General features: G+C 45.2%; 2 protein-coding genes and 1 non-coding gene across 5 annotated transcripts in view; 1 reads left to right on the top strand and 2 right to left on the bottom strand.

The window, feature by feature from the left end:
- Nucleotides 1–5,532, bottom strand: part of ATG14 (autophagy related 14) — a 15,687-nt gene extending 10,155 nt beyond the window's left edge. The window contains exons 1-2 of the mRNA XM_026051554.1: nucleotides 5,299–5,532; nucleotides 4,555–4,568 (exon numbers count right to left, since the gene is read on the bottom strand). Coding sequence (XP_025907339.1) covers nucleotides 4,555–4,568; nucleotides 5,299–5,517 — 233 coding nt within the window. The 5' untranslated portion in view covers nucleotides 5,518–5,532. The remainder of the gene's footprint in view (nucleotides 1–4,554; nucleotides 4,569–5,298) is intronic.
- A 532-nt stretch (nucleotides 5,533–6,064) lies between these two features.
- TBPL2 (TATA-box binding protein like 2) lies at nucleotides 6,065–18,366 on the bottom strand. Of its 3 annotated transcripts, XM_026051557.1 has the most exons (9): nucleotides 18,313–18,366; nucleotides 15,004–15,410; nucleotides 13,876–13,963; nucleotides 13,069–13,160; nucleotides 12,029–12,130; nucleotides 11,684–11,851; nucleotides 9,943–10,037; nucleotides 7,990–8,100; nucleotides 6,065–6,279 (listed from the first exon to the last, which is right to left on the bottom strand). In XM_026051557.1, exons 1-8 carry the CDS (start codon nucleotides 18,361–18,363, stop codon nucleotides 8,021–8,023), a joined length of 1,083 nt encoding a protein of 360 aa, XP_025907342.1. In that variant the 5' UTR covers nucleotides 18,364–18,366; the 3' UTR covers nucleotides 6,065–6,279; nucleotides 7,990–8,020. The 3 variants fall into 3 exon arrangements, with proteins under 3 accessions (XP_025907342.1, XP_025907341.1, XP_025907343.1); XM_026051556.1 differs by lacking the exon at nucleotides 6,065–6,279 and having other exon boundaries at nucleotides 6,558–8,100; XM_026051558.1 differs by lacking the exons at nucleotides 6,065–6,279; nucleotides 12,029–12,130 and having other exon boundaries at nucleotides 6,558–8,100.
- On the top strand, nucleotides 18,139–18,210 carry TRNAG-UCC. Its single transcript has one exon. It is a non-coding gene; the product is annotated as a tRNA-Gly (tRNA).
- Nucleotides 18,367–24,155: the final 5,789 nt, after the last annotated feature.

Raw genomic sequence — 24,155 nt, 5'->3', positions numbered from 1 at the left:
AGAGAGAGAGAGAGAGAAAAGAAAGAAGATTGTGGGATTCTGTAAATCTTGAAAACTTCTTTTGATCTTTGGAAGTAGTGGTTAAATATATAAAATATTGCAGAATTCTAGGGCATTTCTCTCTCTCACCAAAAGAGCACCAAAACTTCTAAAYTGACAAAAAACAGCTTGTTGTATTATCAAAATTTATTAATGTTACCCATAACTGCTTGCCATTTCTAAAAGTTTCTAGCTTAGCAATACCAATATTTCATGGTATTTACATCTTAGCACAGGCCTAACATTTCCCATGCACCCAAGTCTTATTTTGCAGATATTTAAGCTTTTATTGGGAAGGAGCTACACAACGAGCCTTGACAGGATGGCACCTGGGGCCTCCCTATCTGCCCAGCTCTCCGGGCTTGATTATAGGTAAAAACTCAAAAATTTAAAGTATGGAGATGAACTTCAGGTTGGCAAAGCGCCTCATCATCCTCCCGAGATGCCAACAGCGTTAAATGACAGCAAAAYTGTCAACAGCAAAACTTGTGGTCCGGTGCCTTCTTAGTCAGTCCAGAGCATCTCCCTTGCTTCCCAAAGGTAACGCAGGAGCAGGACAGGGGCTGGCGCGAGAGCCGGAGGCGGTGCGGGAACACCAGGAATGCGGCGCCACCGGAGCGTGCCCGGCCCGGAGCTACAGAAATGACCCCAACGTGCTCTGCTAGAGCTACAGAAATGACCCCAAAGTGCTCTGGGGTTTACCGGGGTGCTGTGCGCCGGCTGCACCCCGACCTTCGGCTACCACCAGAAATCACCTGGCCGAGACACACCAGGGCTCCGGTGATTTGGCAATCCCTGTTTTGGARGCTGGGATAATAGGCCTGGAGTCTGACTAAACCCAATTACCCAAATCTAGTCCGTCACATTAGGGAAAAGGGGAAGGAGGCGTTGAGTCTTGGGGGACTAAATTATGTTCTTAGCAGGGAGGGAAGATAAAAATATTTGTGAAAGGCTGCAGAGATTACAACTCGCCGCACACTTCAGCAACTATGTCAAACTGCTCCTACAAACCTCTTCAGCAGGTTCCTCTGAAGCAAACCTTTCCATTTCCTTATATAGCCCCAGTTTTAATTGCATTGCATCACGTAACTAATTTTCTATATATATCTTCATCCTTCCAATTTACCAAGAAACAAGTGTGACTTTGGATGAACAGGGATAGRGATATTTAGGGATCTTCTCCTAAAAGGTAAACCGAGAGAAGCTGAGAAATGAGGCAGAGAACTTAGTATCTCAAAAGAAACATTAAATATTTCCTTATCCTCAATCTTATCACATTAACCTTAGATTTCCTATGGTCACTTGGCTTATTTCCTGGCACCTGGCATGTTCATAATTAGAGAGAAGCACTTCCTAATCTACAGAAAGTGATTAATGCTGAAGGAGGTGAGGATAGAAACAGCTGAATCCATTACTGTATCTATTGGCTCCAGTAAAACCGCATGCCACAAAAAGTACCCTGTTCCTAATCATAAACAGTAACACACCAATCAAACATGCCTAGATATCAAAATTATACTGTCTTTGGCTTTTGCCACCTGCAAACATAYAAAGCAAAGCAATTCAGAGATGCTTACAAAACACACTCCGAGAATTTCTGCATGTCACAGGCTGGAGGAAACTCCCGAGGACAAAGAAAAGGCTCCAAGGTGAATTTAAACTCACCAAGCTGGCCTGGATTTGAACACACAACACAGTACTAATGAGAATTGTGGTGATTACTTTGCTGGAGGACTTCCGGAATACTCATGCTTAATTGTAGCTGTATTTCGGTAATTAATCTTAACAGCTCCTCTGTTTCTCCTCTTCTCCCCCTCTCAGATATGAGGTKTGAATTTTGTCATAGACATATGCATAGCTTCAAACTTACTGTAGCTTTTATAACAATTAGCACGTAAAACAGTCCATCAAGAGGAAATCAGACATAATTCAGATTTGTATCCACTGCTTGCAATGGGTTACACATAAAAAAAGACACCTCTACCTTTCTCATTGTAAAGCTCAATTTCTTTCACCTTGGTTATAACTCGTAGGTACAGAAAAGCCCTTGCCATGACGCTGTTGGACTTGGGCAGGACTAACCACCGTGCTGCTATTAAACAAACTTAGGTAGTGCTAAAAGGCCTAACCTAAACGTAATGATGACAGCAGTTGCAACCTGAAATCAGGCCAGTTTACTGCGCCTGTCCCTGAAGGACTTTCCATAGTGTGTGGTCATAGTTTGAAAGAATTTCTCCACTCTATGCTCACATTGCGAGAAAGGTTCACCGAAACTCACGAGTTGCCTATAATGAGGAAAAAAAACCCAAAACTGATCTCAGAAATGCATCTAGATGTCCATAGAAAGACTATTTCTCTCTCGCCATTACGTCGTTCATTGTTTGTGTTGATTATACAATGCAGATAAAACATTTCAAGTGGAGCTTCAAAGAGAAGTCATCCCATCGTCTTTGAGGAACACCTACAAGAAACCCAAGACTTATGCAGCTTTGTCCATGCGCTGTGCTCTCCTGCTGCAAACAGCCCATTTATGTTAACATGATTTAATTCATGAAGTGGCTCTGCGGTGGCTCTGCTTTCAAAGCACTGCTCACTTGGGAAAACTCTGAGATAGTGGGAGAAACAAAGCCTGGAGAAACTTTGAGAACAAGGAGGTTGCCCAGAAAAACAGAATAATGGAGTGATCTCCATAGGTGGCAACCACATCTGCTGACAAAAATAACAAAAAATTAGGAAACTCCCGCACTTCCTGCACTTCAGCTCACATGCAAAGATAAGAGATTTTCAAGAAGCTGTTACCTCTGGTACTTTGTCTAAAATCACATCTTTATGATTCCTTTTTTTTCTAATGGGTAGAGAAACAGCTTAAAGGTTGGTTACCGCAGAATGACAGTGGTTGGAGCTGCTGGAGAGCGTCCAGCGCAGGGCTACGAGGATGATCAGGGGCCRGGAACATCTGCCCTRTGAGCAAAGGCTGAGGGAGCTGGGCCTGTTCAGCCTGGAGAAGAGAAGGCTGAGGGSGGACCTGAGCAGTGTCTACAAACACCTCAAGGGAGGCAGTGAGGAGGATGGGGTGGCCTCTTTGCACTGGTGGACACCAACAGGACTASAGGAAACGGCCACAAACCGAAACACCAAAAGTTCTACAGGAACTTAAGGAAAAATTTCTTGACAGTGAGGGTGCCAGAGCCYTGCCCAGAGAGGCTGGGGAGGCTCCTGCTCTGGAGATCTTCCCAACCCACTTGGACACAATCCTGTGCCCCGTGCTCTGGGTGTCCCTGTGTGTGCAGGGCGTTGGACTGGATGATCTCTACAGGTCCCTTCCAACCTTAAGCATTCTGTGATTCTATGATTGCTCTATAATGAAGACTAAACTGGATGTTCTATAAAGAAGACTAAACTGAATTTCCATAATTAAGCCTGATGTAAGGCTAGAATCTTAACGTTATGAAAAGAGTAGGCAAAAAATACTTGGGCTCTGGTTCCAAATTCTAAAAAACATTCTTTTCATGGAAGCTGCAGATAACCTCAAACTATCTAACTCAAACACAAGTTTTCCTTTTGTTTCATGGAAACAAAAATATGGTTTGTGGTTCGATGACACAGTCTTTTACGTAAAAACAAGAAAAGCCAGGAAGTGGCAGACTAAGACCTCAATTTTGTAAGCTGACTCAACTGGCTGACCCCTTATGTCCACTCCAAGCCCCACTGATGCAACTCAGCAAGGCTTTAGGGCTCACTCACATGAACTAACTTACAGATCATAGCATATATGTCCTATATGCTAGGTATACTTTAAAAAGTCAAAGTTATTTAAATGTGRGACCACACACCTCTGTCCAATCATATAGATTCTGTTACATAGATACACAAAGAAAACGTTAATGGTGGGAAAAGCCTTCAGTAACTTAGCAAGTAATTGCCTAAAGCTGCTGCAGAGAACCAAGGCAGCAAGARAGGAGCAGTTGTCTCCTTGGCTATGCTTATATCTGGCACCAGGATGCTAAATGTGCTTGGTGTAAGGACCCCCACATACAACGCGCTGCTTACCACCTTCCCAAAATAGTTGGAGAAATCCCTCTCAACGGCTGCCCAGGGAGCCACAAATAAAGGGCCACAAACAYGGCTCAGATACAGCAGCCAAAAACTGGAGCTATTCCTGAGACAGCGCCGTGGCTCTCCGACGGACACGTCGTGAACGTGAACCAGCCTTGCCATTCAAAAGGAGCTACAGGGCAGTGCTCAGCGCCCGAATCATGTAACGAGACCATTTGTTTATTGTCATAACACTTATTTAGCTGCCTTCCTGGGGAGCCCTTGCAGAAAGGAGCAAGAAGGTGGGTGATTAACTACAGGGCAGTATTTTCACAACTCTGAAAAGAGTTCATGATCAGGAGTAGTTGTATGGATAAAGGTGGTGCTTCCTCGCACGCTTTCCTGCTTTTCTTGAAGGGCTTGGAAGCCTCCTGGGCTGGACAGATGCTGCTGGAAACGGGAGCTTTTCGAGCATCCCACTGCATGGCTTTTTGCTTTGCCCCGGTTGTCTGGGGCTGTCGCCAGCCTGTGGGTTCCCCCAAAGAGCCAGGGTGCTGACACTGGCACCTGAGCAAAGGAAGGATGAGGAACAGCAGCAGCCAAAGTGCTCCTGAGCAGGGCATTGTTATAAAGTAATGTGTTTCTACCCCTTCCTAGGGAATCAGCCCATGCTAAGGAAGCCGCCTGTGACCTCCCACCCGCCTCTGACCTGCAGGTGCCAACAGGGAGAGGTGCAAAGCCCTGGAGGGAGCAGGAGGAGCTCGAGGAACCACCCCTGCTTCCCAGGCCCACTTTAAAGGCTTTTTTTAAGGCTTTTACAGCACATGTCCCTGTTGGAGCAGGGGAGCTGGACCAGGTGGTCTCTAGAGGTCCCTTCCAACCTCATCCATTCTGTGATTGTGTGGTTCTATGTGCTGATCCCCCCACCAGCACCGTGACCGCTGCGAGCTCCTCCAGCCCCTCCCCCCGGATGGAGAAGCGGGGATCCGGGGGCTATTGAGAGGTATTTCGGGGTGCATTTTCCTACTTTCCCGGCGTGGTTCCAAACGCAGCGGGAAGCCCGGGGGGGGGGGGGGGAGGGGACCCGCGCTGCCCTCGCCCTGCCCCGTGGCCGCCACCCCCCACCCCGGAGGGGAGGGGAAGGGAGGGGAAGGGCACCCCACGGCCGCTGCCCACGGCCACGCGCGCCCCGCGGCGGGAAGGAGCGCGCGTCTCCCCTTATGCCGCTCCCTCCGGGTACCTCTCGGCGTCGCGGCCGTCGAAGAAGACGAAGTCGCCGCTCTGGACGCACTTGGCGCAGGTGAGGCGGCGGCGCGTGGTGTTGCAGAGCGGGCAGCGCTCCACGGCCACGTAGAGGCCCTCGGCGTCCTCGTCGGCGGCCCCGGCGCCGCCGCTGCCGCCCTGCCCGCCGCCCTGCGGCCGGCGGCCGCTGGGAGCCGCCATGATGGGCTCGCCGCGTCACGTGGCGCTTTGTTTTCCCGCCGGGGCATTGTGGGTAGCGGCGACCAACGGCCGTGGGCGCCATGAGGGCAGCGCCGCCGCCCCCGGCCCGGCCGCCCAACGGCCCCCGTTTGGGCCGTTTATCTCCTCATATCTCCCCCTGCGGCAGCAGGACAGGGCCCAGGCCCCTTCCCGACAAGGTTTGTCCTTCTCTCGCTAAACAATAGCCGTTTCTGCCCCGCTCTGGGGGAACGTTGTGTGCTGACTGCTGCCCCCAGCGGCCTCCATTGGCCCCAGGTCACTGCTCTAACAAGCAAATACTCCTTCAACAAGCTGCGGTTTTGCTGAGCGAGTCGGGGGAGCTCTGCTCCACGCTGCAGTCATCGTTAATGGGTTTTGCTTCCGTTTGGGTGTGCTTCGCCTGTCACCAACAGCCCTTGTGTCATCTCTCCCCAGGGTAGGACACAGCTGAGGAGGAGCAGGGCAGTGTGGTGGCTCCGTCYGCAGTCAGCACCGTCCTGACAGGGCTAAAAGGGCCCTTTGCACCATGGCCAGCCGCTACCACAGGGACTTCAAACACCAGTGAAAATAACCGCTTTTGGCAAGTACTGGCAGTGATGTTGAGAACACAATATTTGTTAACAAAAAYATATCCATCGAGGCACATTCTTGTAAGCCTGTCCCAGGGTGGGAGTCATGGAATCAGGAGTCAAACAGGCATGGTCAGGCAGTAGCCAGAAAGAGAGAGAGTTCTGTCAGAATACACTAGGAAATTAGAAGGCAGAGTCAACAAATCAGAAATAAAATATTCCCTCCCAATATTCCTTCCCCATCCTACTCTTTATGTCAATGTTTTGTAGCACTTAAACAACATTACATGGCTAGAACCGAGACACTTAAAAAAGAGGCAACCAAATAGCTTAATGAAAAACCACAAAAATCCATTTGCATCTTTAAAACATTATCCACATTTTCAAAGAGTATTAACATTACTAGTAAGGTTATATGACAAGCTTTTAATGAAAATATAGGTTTTTTTTTTTTCTCTGAAAGAGGGCTCACCATAGATAAACCTTTTCCAAACACCTCAATAAAAATAGGTGGTTGCTTTTCACTTACAGGGATCTTTGTAACTCAAGCTTATCAGCTTTTACAGCTTTAGTGCAAATAAAAGTTCAGCCCGTAGCTGTGGAAAGTGTACATCATTAAAAACAAACAGAAAAGTAAGCCTCTGTTTAGAGTAGATTTGTATGTGGAAATCCACAGTTTAACTATGACAAAGCAACTGATAACATAGTTRAGACCAGTTTATCACAAGGAAGTACATGAAGTTTTTCAAGCTTTTCCTCCCACCCTCCCAGAAGAGCATAGAAAAAGTTACACAAAATGCTTTTCGTTCTGCACTGTGTCTATACTGCAGAAATGGAAGTTGAATTTCCATCCTTGCTGATTGCAGTTGAACTCAAAACAGCAAAACTAAGCCCAGAAAGACCATAACACCCGGTTCTATATGGAGCCATTGCCCATATTGCACATTTGTAATGCAGAAAGGAAAGAGGCAGGCTTTATGCTGGGTTAAATTCATCTAACAGCAGCCTCTAGTGGCCCAGAAAGAGCTTGTTCTCTGCTAGGTCCTTATTCAGCAGGAAACAAGGGAAAAACACAAGACAAATCCCAGACACTCTAAAGCCCTGTTTTGGAGAGGAAAGGCAGGGAATCCTGCCYGAGAAACCCAAGTGATTAAACCTTGAACATTAAAACTTTTGAATTCTGCTAAAGCCTGTTTTAGAGCCATTTCCTAACCCACATGTTCTTTGGGCCAAACAACATCCAACTTCCATTATCTGAGGGCTTCAGTAATGCAGGCAGGATTTTGATTAAAAATAAATAAATCAAACTTGTGTCATGACWTTCTAGACAGTTTGCTTAGTTCTACCCCCTTCTGGGTATGCTCCAGCACTACCTGTGGCCTTGAATGTCTTGGCCAAAAAGGGAGCACCAAAACCATTACACAAGAGTTCATCCAGCCCCTGGGGTCAGAGGAAGGACTTGGGATATATCCTCTACAATCAGCCTTCAAAACCCTGAAATCAAGTCATGCTGTATTTTCTAAGCTAYATTGTAGACAAAAATGCACTTTGAGTTTAAACACGAAAATACAGTGCTATAGAAACTAGAACYGCCCTGAGGGCTTTGACAAAGCTTGTTTTAAGTATTCTGTAAATCAGTACTGTACTTAAGTGCTACTTTAACACGCATTTCTATTAAAAGTGCATTCATTTTGGCTAAATCTTCAGCTCGATACAAGTTGCTTGAATTCAAGTGGATTGCAGAGAGCAAAAGCCTCCAAACAAAAACCCCTTTCATCAACTAGAGAAAGACATTAGCATTTTTAGTGTTTAGAATAGCACAATTTGCTTAATAATCCACAGGTCTAGAGCTGGGTACAGGAATAGCATGCACAGCAATACAAACCCGTGTATTCTTAATTGCTTTCTGAGCTTTGTTATGATGATTTCTTGAAACCTTTTAGAATGGGATAGATGTTCTCAAATGCCTCATAGATTTCAGAACGCTCTTTTGCTCCTGTAAAGTCATGTAGGAGAAACAGATTAAGCATTGGAAATAACTGAAYGCAGTTCCGAGCTAATAATGAGATTACAAAATACATGGATTTAAAAGTCACTTTAAAGTACTGTCAGAGATTAGCTTTTAAAAGCAGAATTTTATTGAGATACTTCTGCCTTCCCTTAAAGAAGAGAATTTCTATTTTCCCTTTAAGATGAGATTAGATTTGTTTACATCTGTAGTACAGAAACAGCACTTAGCCATTGTCAGCAGGTAAGGAATGTTGTGGAAAAATAAAAAAGGCAGCTTAGAAGAATGGCATTGTTTCTTTAACAGCTCTGCCTATTGTTAGGTTAAGTGAAGAGCAGGAGATAAGGAATGAAAGGCATTTTTTTYCCCCCAATACTGGAAGTTGATCCACAGCGTATTTCAAAACTGGAGGGGAGGAGTTGTAAAAAACTGTGGGGTTTTGTTTGTTTGTTTTAAAAGCTTTAAGTCATTTGCAATTTCTAAGCCAGCCTGATCCCTGTTACCACAAGCAAATCTGTAATACAAGCATTGTACATTAACTGTACTGCAGTAGACAAGAACATTCCTGGCCAGAGACAGTACTTTACCATGCCAGCGTGAAAAACATTAGCTGTAAGCAAACTGCACTTAGATGAACTAAATAGCTGGACTAAGTGGCACTCAGGATGAACTTCTAAATCTTTTCCACAAGAATATGTCAGAACACACTTGGTCATGACTAATTCATTTGAGTTACCACAAGAACCTTTCTTGATAGAAGGCAAAAGGCAAAACAAACACAAACCCACACACTCAACAGATTGATTTTTTTTTCCCCCCCATTACTGTTGGGCCCAGTGTTCAGAGATACAGACTTATTCCTTACCTTAACCTGAATCCTTTTGGGCCAGCTACACATTCCAGAAGAGAGTGAAATTAGTTTACCCAAAATGTATTTTGCTGTTTTGCAGATGTCTGTGGAGTAGAACTAACCAGTATGATTTTAGTGGACTGAAAAAAAGGGAAATTGGAGATGAAGGCAGCCTTTAAGCTATGTCCTGAGTGTCTCATGGCTCAATTAGTTGGACTCATTCATGATTTATGACTGTGAGAATCTCTGGCTAAGGAAAGCTCTTTCTCATTTGTCTTTCACATACCACAAAGCTCTGGTGTCAATATACATGCAATGTCCAGGTCTTCTGGGAAGAAGTAGTAATATTTACTTTTTGGTACATCCAAATAAAAGCATTTTTTTTTCTCCTGAATTTTACAGAAGAATGTTTAGGGACACACACTCAGAAATTTAACTGAAATATGGATATCTCTTGTATGAATAGCTTTTTTTTTTCCTTCCTCCTCTCTTTCAGTAAAGCTTTTGCTTAGGAGTTCTTTGCCAAACAATCTGGAATGGGTTCCTACATCTCCACCCTTTCCTCTCATAAGGTCTAGTAAATGTTGTCAGTGAAGAGTTTTAAGAACTTTGCTTCCTGTCCAAACATTTTTAAACTGCTGTTATTATGGTATCTGTAATTAAGCAACCAAGTAGTTACTAGCATGTCAGCATCCTGCTGGGATTTGGTACATTTATGCAAGGCATAAAGCCATATGTGTCAAATAAGATATTTGAGTTTAATGATACAGAGCTCTGAAAACATTATATGAAGAAATATGAGATTCTAGTGCAACAATGCCCATTGTTACCCACAGAAACACAGTAAGGCAACACTAGGCATAAATAAGCTTGTTAGGTGGCTTTATTATGGTAGGATATTAATTTAGTTAATGTTCAACTCAAACACTTCCTTAGCACATATGGTAGCACTTAGAGCTGTACAGAGGGATACAACTTACCAGTCAGTACAACTTTTCCAGACACAAAGATGAGCAGCACTATCCTTGGTTTGACCATCCTATAAATAAGTCCAGGAAATAGTTCAGGTTCATAGCTGTTTAAAGCAAATGGGTAAGTTTATTAAAATAGAAGCATGCTTCAGTGTTGATTGCATAAAGAGCTCTTTAAGTTACACTAAAAATAATGTAATCATAGATCTTAAGCTAGCTACCTATAGAAAGGTAGATTAGGCCCTGTGGAAGGGAAACCTGGCAGATTCTGCTGGAGCTTCTAGTTCTCCGTGTTCACTTCTAAAGACTTCGGAGCTGCTTTGGGATCTGCTTTTCTACAGAGCTGAAACTATTAATGTAACCTCCAAACAGCACTCAAMCCTTTTCTTAGTCTGCAGAGAGCCCTTATTATGAAGGGCCTGCYGTAACTAAGACAGGAAGACAGCCAAATGTGTTTTATTATATTTGTAGTCTTTCAGCCAAAGCAGCCCAGAATTAAATAACATGTTACATGTAGTGATAAAACAACCTCCCACCCACCCCCCATGCAGACACCTGGGATTTTCCCCCCACCTCCAGTGTTGAAATCCTCTTGCTTTCCTTGGTGATGGCAGTAACTAGCTTTGAATAAACCAGTCCTGGAGAGGGCACAGCACTTCCACCACCCAAAGTTTTACCTTAAGTTAACATGTAATGAAAATCCAGTCAARTAAGAATCAAAGTAGTATCTCAGAAACATACCATATTCCCAGTTCTGTATTTTGCAACTGGAGTTTGGCTTCATCCCTAAAGTCTAAAAARCTTATCTTTGCAGATGAACATTGAATTTGATGGGAGTTATGCCAGAGGCCAGCTTAGCAAAAGATCTRTAGTGGGAACCTGGTGTATGACCTTCCCTCCAAGTAGCTTAAAAAGTGATTTAAATAACCCTGAATTGTTTAATTAAGACTTGTTATTTTCCTTTTAACATAGTCCACAATAAAAAAGCATCCACTAAGATTAGACATTGTTAGACAGAGCTAGTTTAGCAAAGTTCTGATTACTTACACGGCTCAGGTTCATGAAAAGCCCTACTGCATCTTTCCTTGTGCATAGCTGGTAYGCAGCAGCACAAGGATTGTGCCAAGCAGAAATGTTCAAAGTCAAAGAAAGCCATAAAAAGTCTCTTGTAACCAGTTGATCAGAGTAACCAAGTTTGATCAGAGTAACTGATCAGAGTAACTGAGTTTCTTGCAAGTTCCCAGCCCTTCATCTTAACCAAATCTAACACATCTAGTTTAACCGTAGAATCACTTCTGGGGTATGTAGTACACCCCCAGTTACAAGGGTCTCAAAGCTGGTGGTTATAGTGTCTCTGCATGGAGAAAGTAGTAAAATTATCCAGGAGAACAATTTAGAAAAGACTTTGCTGCTGCATTGTGTCAGTCACTGCTCAGGAGCTGAGAGTGTCACTGCAAGTTACTGCACATCATCCTAGCAATTTATCAGAGGGTCATTTTGGCCTGTGTCCCACTAGGAACAGGAGCTATTGCAAGAGAGGCAYCTTACTAACCTTTTAGCAACACATGGCACCCATAGCCACTTTACACTTGCCCAGCCAGTTCTGGTGAGCAGAAAACACACTATTGAGTATCCAATTAATTATTCTTTTGCCAGATTTGCACAGCCTCAGAGTTTGATCCTGTTTACAGATTACAAAGACACTGCTTCAAGCATTGCAAGCCTCACCACAAGCCTCACCACAACCTACCTACTAAACTGCTGGTGGGTGAGAACCAGCCCTTCCAGCCGGATGGGAAACCTCACGTCACAGCTCCCAACCATGTTCTGTATCTTGAAGTCCAGAAACTTGGCAGGGAACCCAAGCTTCTGCACCACACGTGCATACTTCCTTGCTGCAAGCCGTGACTGCTCTTCACTGAAGGAGCAGAAGAGGGGGAAATTAGCTTTGATTAGTGATTTTCTTCTGTGAACATGAAAATCGCTTTGCATGGAATATTATTAACACTTTTTTACTGTAAATTAGCACCCAAGGTTTGTGTAGGAATACTTTTTCTCTCTTTTTTTAAGAAAACTGAGATGACCTTGAGCTTACTGTTCATATTGAGCACCTGGAGTTTTTGGCTCTTTCTTTTTAAAAGTGCCACAAGACTCTGTCCACATCAAGAAGGGTCCAAAAGGCATCTTCAAAGACAAGCTGGGGACCAAGTATATTGATTAATAGTAAACATCACCAAAACAAATATGGCATATGGAAGTTCTCTTCATACTCCTACTCAAGATAAATCTCAATGCTCCAAAGGCAATTACTTTCCTTCCTCAAGTTCCATGTCTCACACAAGTGAGRCCACCACCATCTTTCAGATCATCTAATTTAATCAACTGTCAATTATCTTAACTGATCCAAGTTCCAAAACTTAACCTATTTTTTTTGTCTTTTTTTCACACTTTCATACCTAGCCTTATATAATTGTTCTGCCCATTATGGGAGTTAACCTGCCAAGAAAATACAGACCTCTTCAGAGAAGTCCCAAGCTCTCTATCTAGGTAATCTTGTCTGCCATGTGCTTATTCTGGAGTAACCATATTGCACCAAGAAGCCAGGCACAGAAACATGGAAACAACTCGGGTAGCTTTGAGGCAAAGCCCAACCTTCAGCATGGAAGTTTTAAGTCTGAGAAAAACAAGCTTAAGGAGAAGAGACATTTTAAACTGTAAGTTAATGTATTATTCCATTGACATTTCAGGCCATAAATCAGAAAACTACTGGACTTGAGGACAAGAGCCTCCAGGTATAGAAATAATCTTCCATTTTCTCCAATTCCTGTTTTTCCTGGAGGCAGATCTAGAGAATGCACACTGAAGAGAGACTTGACAGACACAGGTTATGCCCTGACTCACTTTAAAGACAGTGAGAAACGCTTATATCACTTCTTAACGAAGTCCTGGGCATTTTAGCAGCTTTTCTGCTAATGTCTACTTGGCTCAATCTGTAATTGGGAGCAGAAGCATGCAGTTCAGTAATTACTGAACTCCCACAGTGAAGCAAGCTACACATTTTCAGGACTGGTGCTTCATTTTTAATTCACTATTATGGCAATCAATGGTAGATAATGTTATAGCTTGAAGACCCACCTTTTTGCTCCAGTGCAGACCATTTTTCCTGAACTGAAAATAAGGGCAGTTGTTCGTGGTTCCCTGATTCTCATGATCACAGCAGCAAACCTCTAGAAAGTCAGAGTAATGTCTCACAATCAGTCTGGAGGATACAATTGGTACTGTATTTCAGTTCATTAGTCCAAAAATTACCACCTTCAAGTAGCTCAGCACAGCATGGACTTGATTTGCAAGAGTAAGTGCTTACTTGTTACCTTCAAACAAGAATCTTCAAGGACATGGGGATTCAAGAACACAGACACAAGGCCCCTGCCTCTTTCCATACATTTTAACATCTTGAAATCCCTTAGTCACCACGTCTATTTTCAGTAAATTTCTACAGTCCAGATCATTTGCTACAAGTGTCACATCATACTACAGCTTCCCCAAAAGCCAGTCTAACTCCTTAATTTCCTTTCCTTCACTCAGGAGTTTTGGGGCAGCTTTTCGCCCCCCATTTCCCCCCACCCCAGATGAGGGCTGCTTGAGCCATTTCAGCAGGGGGGAACAAACCACAGATGGGAGAGGTCACATCTTTTGGGGGGAACATCTCATTGAAGAATCACCCTGTGCTTTATTCTAAGAAGGACAAACAAACATGGGACAAAAATGCATTTTGTTTTTTAAATTTAACAAATCCAAGTTGCTGTGCTTTTGTGGCTTTCTCCTGGGGATCAAGACAGTGCTATGAGAAAAGGGACAAAACCTACAGACCTTACTTGAGCTTAAATTCAGCAGCGCTGAGAAAGAGAAGTGGAGGTAAAGCTTAAAGTCCTTAGGATTTACCTTGGGGTTATACTCTGCGTTTCTGGCGTGCAGAGCTATGTTCTTCAGATCAAGTTTACAAGCCAAGTTTACGGTCGACACTATATTCCTGAGGAACAAGAGAGGAATTCTCTTACTGCAAAAGCAAGCCTGTACAGAGCCAAACCCCAACATTATTAGCTTAGTGTGAAGTCACAGTCCAATTAATTGCCATCAACTAATTTCCTGCCTGCCTCTTTCCCACTCCAACACTAAGCTACTTTTGGCAAAACTTAGGTAATTCAATACCAAAATTAAGGTTTCTCACAGCAGAAGATATAACAAAGTTCCAGATTATTAGTCCCTGCATACTAAGCCTGTGTGTCTTCCAATAAATACATCAGTGAAGGCTTTTACRGCTTTAAATTGCCCTTTTACTAAGGGTTTACAGAGTTACTGCAGCACTCAAGGTGGATAAGGGTATCTTACACTGTACAAATAGAAGCTACTCTGTAGTTGCTCTAATGTGGACAGAACAGGATCCTGTAATAAAGCATCTTTTCTTGACCTCTTTGAGAGCAGAAAGGGAGACTTACCTGCAAAGTGGAGCAGATTTACATCTTCAGAGCTCTGGGGCCACTCAGATCCTCCTTGCTTGGAAAAGGCCCCCCCTCGAGTGGGGTTTTTTTTTGGGCCTTTTTATTCTGCAGGTTGCAGTAACTACCATGTATACACTATATAGTAAATCACTTATACCAAACAGTTCTACTCTAGAGATTCTTCAATTCCTGTTTCCCAGGAGAGTGCATTGCCCTTAGGAAGCCAGAGGCATTGTGTATAAACCCAGTGGTTGGGCAAATGCCATATCCACTCTCCTGCATTTTTCTGTGCAGGTTTCTGTGCCATTTCCACTTTTTTATTGAATTCATTGACATATGTAGTTGTCTTCCTGTATCATCTGTTCTAACTCTMAAATAACAATGATAAAAAACCCTCACACAGTGTTTTAGGTTTGCTTGTTTAGGCCCAATCCATTCTTCGTACCTTCTCTAGCAAGGATAAAATCAGCTAGGCACTTTAAGCAGAACACAGCCGGACCTTACAGAGATGAGGCTTCAGCAGTCACTGTCCTGTCCCCAGAACTATTCCCTGTTGCACACATTTACTTACTGTAACTGAGGAACTATGCCAGAGCTTTCRGATGCGGGTGTCACGGGGGTCACAGGTGTCATTGGCGTCAGAGGAGGACAGACCCCAGATGTTTCGGAGCACGGCTGGGTTGTGTCTGCCTCTGACAAACCGCTTTCCTCCAGAAAGACACCACTGTCCTCGTTTCTTGACACGGATCCATCAAGCTCTTTTTGTGTATCCTGAGCTCCTTCACATGGATTTTGGTCCTGGTCATCTTGGCTAATATCTGGAAGAAAGCTGAGATCCACCGAGGAGAAATCTGGAGGAAGCTCTTTGGGCTGATTAAATTGAGAAGCAAATGGTGCGTCTGGAGTTGTCTGAATTGGAAGGTCTACATCATAAGGGCTCATGGGAGCAAAGAGCTGAGGACTAGTTGAGATATCATCCTTGAATTAAGAAAAAAAAAGTGTCATTAAACTTCGTGTATTAAAATATTTACCTCAACTGAGAGGCTGAATTAAAATACATCTTTCATTCAATGAGGAAGTTTCAGTATTTTTCCTCCACCCACATTATAGCAAATAATACTCTGAAGGGTGTTGCCTGTCTCTGGCAAATAAAAATCAAGATGATTTCCCCTCAGCAGTTTTATTTTTATAGCTCAAGCGTCAAACTAGCAAACAGAACAGCAGCCCTCAAGTTGCAAGTGAGGGCCCAAACCCACCAACTCCAGTGGTGATTCAGCAGGGTCAAAGACRGAGGGTACAAGGAAATGCAAGAAACCTTTCTATAGCAAAGCAGCAAATGTTCCCATTGCATTTTACGGGCAGCCTGCACCACATCACACCACAAACTGAGAAATATTCTAGATTTTCATTGGTGATTTGAAGGACAACGACAGCAGTTTCCCCTTCACACCCTTTGCCACACTTCAGTGTGAGTCACACAACTGCTGCTGAGTTTTTCCCTGGGAGACAGCTGGCATTTTCTGGCCGGCTCCAACCCTCCTTCATTACATTCCAATTCCCTCTCCCTGCGCAGGGGATGGGATCTGTGTTATAGTCCATCTGTGCAACAGAGGGCAGCAGTTCACAGAGCCCCCAGCAGCTCCTGCATTCGACTGCTGGAGGCTACAGGACTAATTCAAGCAAGACAGAGCTGGAATCCCTCCTCAGCTCAAGCAGCACATCTGCAAGCAAGTTCTTGCATGCTAATGGTCTCCTCTATTAAGATCACCTGTTTAAATAAGAAAAAATAATTTAAAGGCACTGAAATAGTGTGGAGGCAAGTGCTCAAGGAAGGACATATCCCTTGTTCATCTGGGTACAGTCCTTGTTAGGGGAAAACTGCTTCTGAGAGGGTTATCGCAGCAGCCACCCACAGAGGGTGGCAGCCTGATCTAGATGATCCACACCAGCAATCTTGTCTCCATTTAGGTGCTATTAGGATCAAAAGCCAAACAGACTCAGATATCCAAGCGCATATTGGAGCTGGGAGCATAGCACGAGATGGAAACCCTGGTCTTGGGAGGGAACAGACTTGCCGGATCCGCGCGTCCCGGCCCGCAGCAGGAATCACTGCGCTCTCTGTGCTCATCAGTGTGCATAGCCCTGTGTGCTCTGCTCGCAGGAGGGCTCTGCTCCAGGTGCTGCCCAGCATGTCCTGCTGCAGACACTGGGAAGATTGTTAAGTGGCAAAACCCACAGAGCCTCTCCCAGCCCCAACACAGATGGATCAGGCCTCATGACAACAGCTGGACAAATACCTCGAGTTAAACCTGGTGGAGATCATTTGGCGTGAACTGGTCTGGAGAAGTAGATATTCCCTAACTCTTTTGCTTTCTGGAAAAGAGGGCCCCAAGCACACTCAGAATTACCAAGTCAGAAGCATATTTTAAAGAAATAAATAGATGCTTGCAAAAAGACAATATGCTATGGAATAGCTAGGCATCTTTTTTTAACAATGCTTTAAAACAGTATTTAAATATATTCTATATTAGCAACAGGGAAGGGAAACAGTCTGCAGAAGTCCTACAATACACCAAGTTTTAGCTGTACAGGAGCAGACTAGGATTTTTTTTTCTTCCCTGCAAACCAAGTGACCTTCAGCAGACAGTGCAATTAAAAACAAAACAACCCTCCCTCCCCACCCCAAACTCATCACTGAGTCTCACAGGACTATTCACATCTTGTAGTCGGGGCAAAGAATATAACRGAGTCAAGAAATTGATGCTAAGCACACAGCTTGTGGCATAGCTTGAACAAAGAAGTTGATGGGGAGGAGGAGAGTGGAATATGAAGCCCCAAGCATTAAATAGGTGAAAAAAATGAAAGGAAAAAACAAAAATAAACTACATAGAGTGAAAGAAACCAAGTCTTCCTTTCTCGTCAGGTTTCCAGATGACTTTGGAAAACAAAAACGAAACAAAAAATACCCCACAACCTTACAGGGTTAAGCAATTAAGCAGCATGGAAGATGCTTCTTGCGAGGCAGATGCTGAGAAGTGGTACAGGGGGGCACAGGACCACCCTGTGTCCTGCTGTGTGTTATTGCCACAGGCTCTAGGTTAATGAGCTTCACCCAAGGGCCCCTCAGCTGCATGGCCTTGGAGATCTCCCCCCAGCTCCATAAAGGAGATCTGAGATCACTAAGGTAGAGTAGTTTGAGGGAAACAACCATTTTCTATGATTTTCATTCCCATTACAAGAGGCCAGGCAACCCATATAGACATAAATCAAAGCCAACTGCTTTAAACAACTGCCCAGGTTTCTCTCCCCGCCTTTTTTTCCCTCCCTCCAAATTGATATCTCACATATTTGCTCCAAGCAGCAACCCAGCAAGGCTGAAACCACAAACCTGAGCACTAGCTGTGAAAGCTGGTGAGTTGTGACTCACTGCAATAGACTTTAGGGGGCTTTGCCCACTGCTGCTAGAAGGGACATAGATTTGAAGAGAGCAGCCAAAGCCAGGCTGAATAGTAGCTTAAAACGGGACATYGGTGAGAAGCAGAGGACACAAGAGCAAAGTGCTGCAGGGTGGACACGGGGCTCAGCTACAGCCCCACACCACAGAGCCAGTGGAGATAAGAAAAAGCAGGAAAAGGAGAATTTTGGGCAAGAGCTGCAGCAGCTGGGGCTGCTCGTGGGATGCAGGCRGGAGCATCACTGCAGCACCGCGTTGGTGGTATAGTGGTGAGCATAGCTGCCTTCCAAGCAGTTGACCCGGGTTCGATTCCCGGCCAACGCAAGCTCCTATTTTTTTCCCTTTTTTTTCCTTTCGTCTCTTTCCTTTTTTTTCTTTTTTCTTTTTCCATTTCCCTTTTTTAAGGCTTCCCTTTACCACCCCTACCTGCCCATTGCAGCGCTCCAGGTACTGCTCCAGAGGGGACACACCATCCATGGGCCCAGGGGCTACCCCCTGCCTGCTGCATCCACCTTTATACGTGTGGGGGGGAAGGCAGTTCCATCAGCACCTGTGTTGTGTGTGTCCCTCCTCCCCCAGCACTGGCAGGTGCAGCTCCTCTGGGGCTCTGAGAGTGTGGAGGGAGTCCTTTCTGTCCCGTATGGGGCTGCAAACCGTGAGGACAAGTGGCATGTAGGACTCTCCCTGTGGGCAAATGCTCCCATGCCTGGGCATGACACGGGTGGGAGGTAAGGAAATTCGGGGAAATAGAGTGCAGGTAGCTCCTTTGGAAGCCTCTATGGGGTGTTTGGCCCAGAAGGGCTGTTCTGGAGTTGGTTATCCGGGCAGAATCCAGCCCAAAGAGTCCATTTAGAAAGTGTGAAGCAGAACAGAATTCACAGTCATTTTAAAACAGACACCAAGGTCTTGGTGTGCTGGGGTATGGAGCTGCAGCAGGCCAGTGTGGAACCTCACTGCAATGTTTTTTGCCCCTCTCAAGTACCCCTTTGGCTTCAAGCTGGGCACTTTTGGAGCAGGATTGCCTGCAGGGACTTGCCTTGACCTCAGGGAAGTGCTAGGGATGGCAGGGCTGCCTCTCATGCTGTGTATGAGCCTATGAACCTGGACTGCTCTTGAGCTCCCCTTGCCTCTGCTGACCCCTCTCACCTCTGCAGGGCTGTTGATAAAAGAAGAGTCAGGGCTGCAGCTTAGATGTGGCAAAGATAAAGCTTTGTGCCTTGCTGATGCTTTTTAGAGAGCAAGTAACTGCCCTTAATTTCTCCCACCTGCCTYGTTAAGGACAATAAGTTGCACCTGGCCCCAGAGGCAGAGCCTTTTGCAAGTCTAATGCAAGGTCAAGGCCCCCCAAACTCACCAGCTGTGCAATGAAATGACCTCTTCTCAGCTGGGTGGTGCTGTTAACACTGTGGGGGAAGGAGGTATTCCTTTTAATTGCTGTTGGCCTCTGAGAGTCCTTTTTTGCTTTGGTATCTCTGTGTTTCCCCCATGTTAATGTTGTCTCTTAATGGAACGTACCCTGTTCTCTAGGGTACATTACTGGCTGGAGAAGTCAAACAGAGCCCAAAGTGGCAGAGAGGCCACGCAGACATGAATGCAAAATACAAGTCTATTTCTGTTGTTTCTTGCTGTGGATAGGAGCAGCCTGCAAGTCTGGTGTAGGCAGTTTGTATTGAGAGGATGGAAAGACTGCCCAAGAAAGGATTGCCGAGAGAGTCTCTGTGATAGCACCGCCTGCAACAGAGCATATTAAAGMAAGCCCAGAAATGCTGTGAGCACCAATACGTGACTCACAGCCCTGATAGGCAGAGCTCATCCTGCGGCTTCCAGCGACCTCTGTGTCAAACACGTGTGTCTCGCAGCTGCCGTGCCTGCTCAGTCATGTTCGCCAACACTGAGGCTCCGACGTCTCCTCCTTCAGGAGCAAATTGCCAGCGGCTGCAGCGGAGTAAAGCCTGGGAAGCGTCACCGTCCCACGGATGAGCAGGAGGCAGCAAGACCTCTTGCAGGCCCTGCGCAGTTTTGGGTTGCTTGTGTACTTTGTTGGTGCCTTTTCTGTCAAATGGATTTAATATCACTTATTTCAAAGGTGAGCTGAAAGGAAAGTGTATGAAAGTCTGCAAGGTTTTTAGAGGAGTGTAAGGTTATGCTCTCTAGGTAGCTAAACACTTCAGGGTTAATTTGATTCAGTGGATAGGTCTTTTGACTGCTGGAGAGATGGCGCCTAGAGGGGTGTTGTTAGGGCTTGTCCACTCCTCTCTGCCTGCTTTTCTCAGCCAAAACCATCAGAGACATCGTTTTCTCTCTGCTACAGTAGCAGCTCCTGAGAGCTGTTAGGAGGAGCTGTTATCCTGTTTCTGATCATCCAGGTCAAATAGGATCAGCAAGGCCAACTATTTTTCGTGTTCTGGCTTAATAAATAGACTTGCCCTCTCAAGCTGCTGTCTGTGCCTTGTCCTGGGGAGGCTGGGCGCGCGCGGGCCAGGGTGACTCACGAGGGGCCGCGCTCGGCACGGAACGGTGCCTGTTACGCACGGCCCTGGCAGCGTGCGCCGCTTGCAGGGCTCCTGAGTCATCCCACATGCGTAGCCGCTGCTTTAATTAGCAGGCGGGTTCATTTTTCTTGGGAAGGCTGATGCATGGAACCACAGGAGCTTTGTGCTCTTCTCCAAGAGGCCTCAGATGTCATTGTTCTTCCTCAGGTAGCTAATTGTGGAAGGCTATTCCAGAGAGCTTCTCCTAGTGCTTGTGTTGCCTCCTCTTAGCTGTGTCTGCATCGCCATGTTATATCTGCTGTTGTCTAGTTCTGGGATGGTACTAATCACAGGAGACTTCCCAAAATCTGGAAGGGACAAGGAACAAATCCCTAAGGAAGCTCCCCCTGCTTTACTTATTAATACTCTCAATAGCCGCCTTCTAAACCTAGCACTGTGAATGCTTTGCTGCTGGCTTTGAAGCTGCTTCATCTCGTTTGGCTTTATCTTATCTTTTTCAGGAGTCAGTTTGGGAATTAAGAGCCTGTGATTGACAGACCTCTGCTTTCCACTCTCCGGAGCTTCCTGCAAAGTTTTTATAGCTGTAGGAATCTCTGAAGAGCGTAGGTTGTCTCAGGTGGCATTTGTGCATCCTGGTGGCATTAGAGCTGTGCCTCTGGAGGAGATGGAAGAGCAACTGAGAGCAGGATTGAGCACTGAGAGCAATTTACAGTGCCCAAGTTACCTCCAAATGCAGCATTTCCAGGTACCCTGTTTCACTAGGCTTTGTGTGAGCAACACATCCAGCTGGAGCAGTTGCATCAGGGTGGGTGTGACTGAGTGTCTTCAATCCTCACCAAGTGTCACTGTGGAAACTATCTATTCTACAACGCTCCATCCTGCACCTGATTGATACTTGTCTGTGCAACCAGCTTTTGGATTTTTTGCCAGGGAGGAAAAGAAACCCCCAAGACTATTAACTGAGTAATAGTGAATAATTTAACTATTAACTGTGAGTAATTGTAATCATTAAATGTTGCTGGTGCAAATAAGAAGAGAATTGGGTCTGGGAGATTTAATGTTTGGTTCCAACTTGCCTCTGTATAGGTGGGAAGTGATCCTGTTATGTAAGTGAGGTTGCCGTGACTTGAAATTGGGCTGGGTTCAGGAGGCAGTTTAATGCTCCTGGCCCCGTAGTGCAGGTTTATTGGGTGGGAAGGAGGAGGGCAGCAGCTCCTCGTTTTCCCACCTCAGGCCATGTGTCCATCCCCATCTCCCCAGCTCATGTGGACAGGCGGCCTCTCTGTCCTGGTTAAACAGGGACTCTCTCCCTTCCTGAAAACCTCAGTTGGATATTGGGAATCTTTGCAAACATGAATTTACTTCTAGGTCTTGTTAGCAAACACATGTGTCTTCCCCATATGCTGGTTGCTACCAGCATGAGGTCAATGGTTAGCTCTTATAACCATAAAGATGGCTATTCCTGTTGAATGAACAAGTGTTGAACTGCCCAAAAAGGACACGTGCTTCCTGGCTCCTATGGAAGTGTTCCATGAAAGGAAGGATTCCAACTGCCCCAAAGCTGGAGGATTGCTGAGGCCCAGGCTCAGAGAGTGCTGCCAGTGGCTCCACTGAGTGCCTGACAAAGCAATGTAAGTGAAAGCCACTTGTTCCCACTGCAAGGTGACTGGTGACTTCCAGACTTACACTAAAAGCTTCATTTAACTTCCCTGTTTTCAAATAGCAGCAAACTGATTAAAGGGAAGCTTTGTGTATGTGGCTTACACAGCACCCTACTTGTCTTGGCCCAGGCATGCTCTTGAATGTTCAGTGTTGGACTGGGTTGTGTGAGACAGCACATCAGTCTACTTCTATTTTTCATTATGTGGTGCCTTTAAAACAGAACCAGGAAAAAAAAAAGAGCTTTAAGCACTGGCTGACACCTTAATTGCTACTTTGCGATTAATGGCCATGGGCTTTCTTGGACAGCTCCTGTGTGAACATTGTGCACAAATGTCCCTGTCACCTGGTTCAGAGGAATCCTTGCATGCTTTTTGTTAAGTCATCTTCCTAATTTTTGTGCCAAATGGTCTGTCTGAATTGAATTGCATTTAAATGAGGTGAATATGCAGCAGATCGTCTGACTGCCGATGTTTCCCTCCAAGTGTGGTGATAAATTGCTGCAATACAAACACTGCCACTCATGCGTTGAACTTGGAGCTGCAATTAAATACTGATCCTTTAAGTCTTATCTGAAAAAAAAATGCACAGTAATGGCACCTGTGTGTATTTGCACAGAAAAGCAGAGAAGTGTGCATGTGGCTGGTGCTAACAGACCTCTATTAATTTAATTTGCAGGGTCACGGTAACATTAAAGATGGGAGCAATGATGTTGCTATGCCGTAGGACCTTCAAGGCAAATGGAGCAGGTACTGTGATTTCTTTACTGTTTTTACTGAGCTGCTCTTGCCTGTCAGCTTGGTTACATCAGCCGAAGTGGTTTGACTCTTGTATGGTAGAGACAAAGGGAGATGCATTTTATGCAAATACTATGTGCAGAGGAAAGTGTCGACCAGCCTCTGAAATCCCCGTAAAACTTGAGTTTTGTCTGAGTGATCAGCGAGTTGTATTAAGTGGCACCGGAATGAGTCTGCAGGGCGTGTGGCGAGGCGATTAGTCAGCCCTCGTTACCGCTTCTTCCAATTAGCTGTAAGCAAATCCGAGCAGTTGAGTCAATGAGGTCCTCGGGAGAAACTAGAGCTCCCCCAAATGTTGGCAGTCACAAGTAGACACTCCGGTTTCTCCCCACCCACACTGTAGTGTTTGTATTTTTCACTTTGTACCTTTAATGCACGTAATTAACCTCTCACACAGTCACGTTTCTGTTACTTTAGCCCTTGCGCATAGCGCGCAGTGAAAGTTGTTAGCTTAGCAGTAAGGAAGGCGCCGTGCCTGGCTCTGCTGTCACGGGCTCCTGCAGCCCATGGCTTTCCCTGCTCGCTCCGTGCAGCCAGGGAGCCCGTAGGAAATCCCTGCGGCCTCGGGCTGCTTGCTCCCTTGCATCCTGCACACCCCTGCTTGCATTTCTTGCTGGCTCTGCAGTTTGTGCTCTTCACTAGTGTAGCATTGATCAGGTTATGGCATCAGTGCACGGCAGACATCGTGCTCTGTTAGACCACAGCTTTCACATTTGGCATATAGAAGTAGAATATGAATTAGATTATATRGAGAAAAATTAAGTTTAATTACAGGAACCCTTAATATTTTATCATATTTTGGGGAGGAGAGTGGTTGCATGCTGTCAAAACAGCTGACTTGCCACTTCATTATGAAGATACTGGTTTATGATATTATGAAGACACTAATTTTGCTATTTTTTTCTTCTGAAGCCCTCTTAACTGTGGTCTGATTATTTTAGCCTCCCTTCCATGGGCATTCACCCAGCCCTTTTACAGGAGATCTCTCTGCTTGCCACGATTAGCAGGGCTCAGGTAAAGGTGCTCTGGGATACTGAGCACTGCTTGTAAGAAAATTAGGAACCCACATGGGTGTATATTGGGGAGGCTGTTTCCWGCAACAAAGTCATGTTACTCAGCTCCATTAGCTTTTATGTATTCACATTAAAATCTCCTCCCATTTGTCCCCAGGTATTTCTCCAAGTCTCTGTTGTTCCCAATTACCCAAAATAAATGAATTGGGTGAAGACAGCCCATTTTAAGGTATTAAGGAGTATTAAGGATATTAACTATTCCAGACATCCTAGGTCTCACTCCACTCTCACCTAATCTGTTAACAGAT

The sequence above is a fragment of the Nothoprocta perdicaria genome, unplaced genomic scaffold, assembly GCF_003342845.1.
Source record: "Nothoprocta perdicaria isolate Ctin4 unplaced genomic scaffold, notPer1 scaffold_76, whole genome shotgun sequence".
Lineage (NCBI taxonomy): Eukaryota > Metazoa > Chordata > Aves > Tinamiformes > Tinamidae > Nothoprocta > Nothoprocta perdicaria.
Note: the sequence above shows the minus strand (reverse complement) of the source record. Positions and strands in the feature narration are given on the sequence as shown.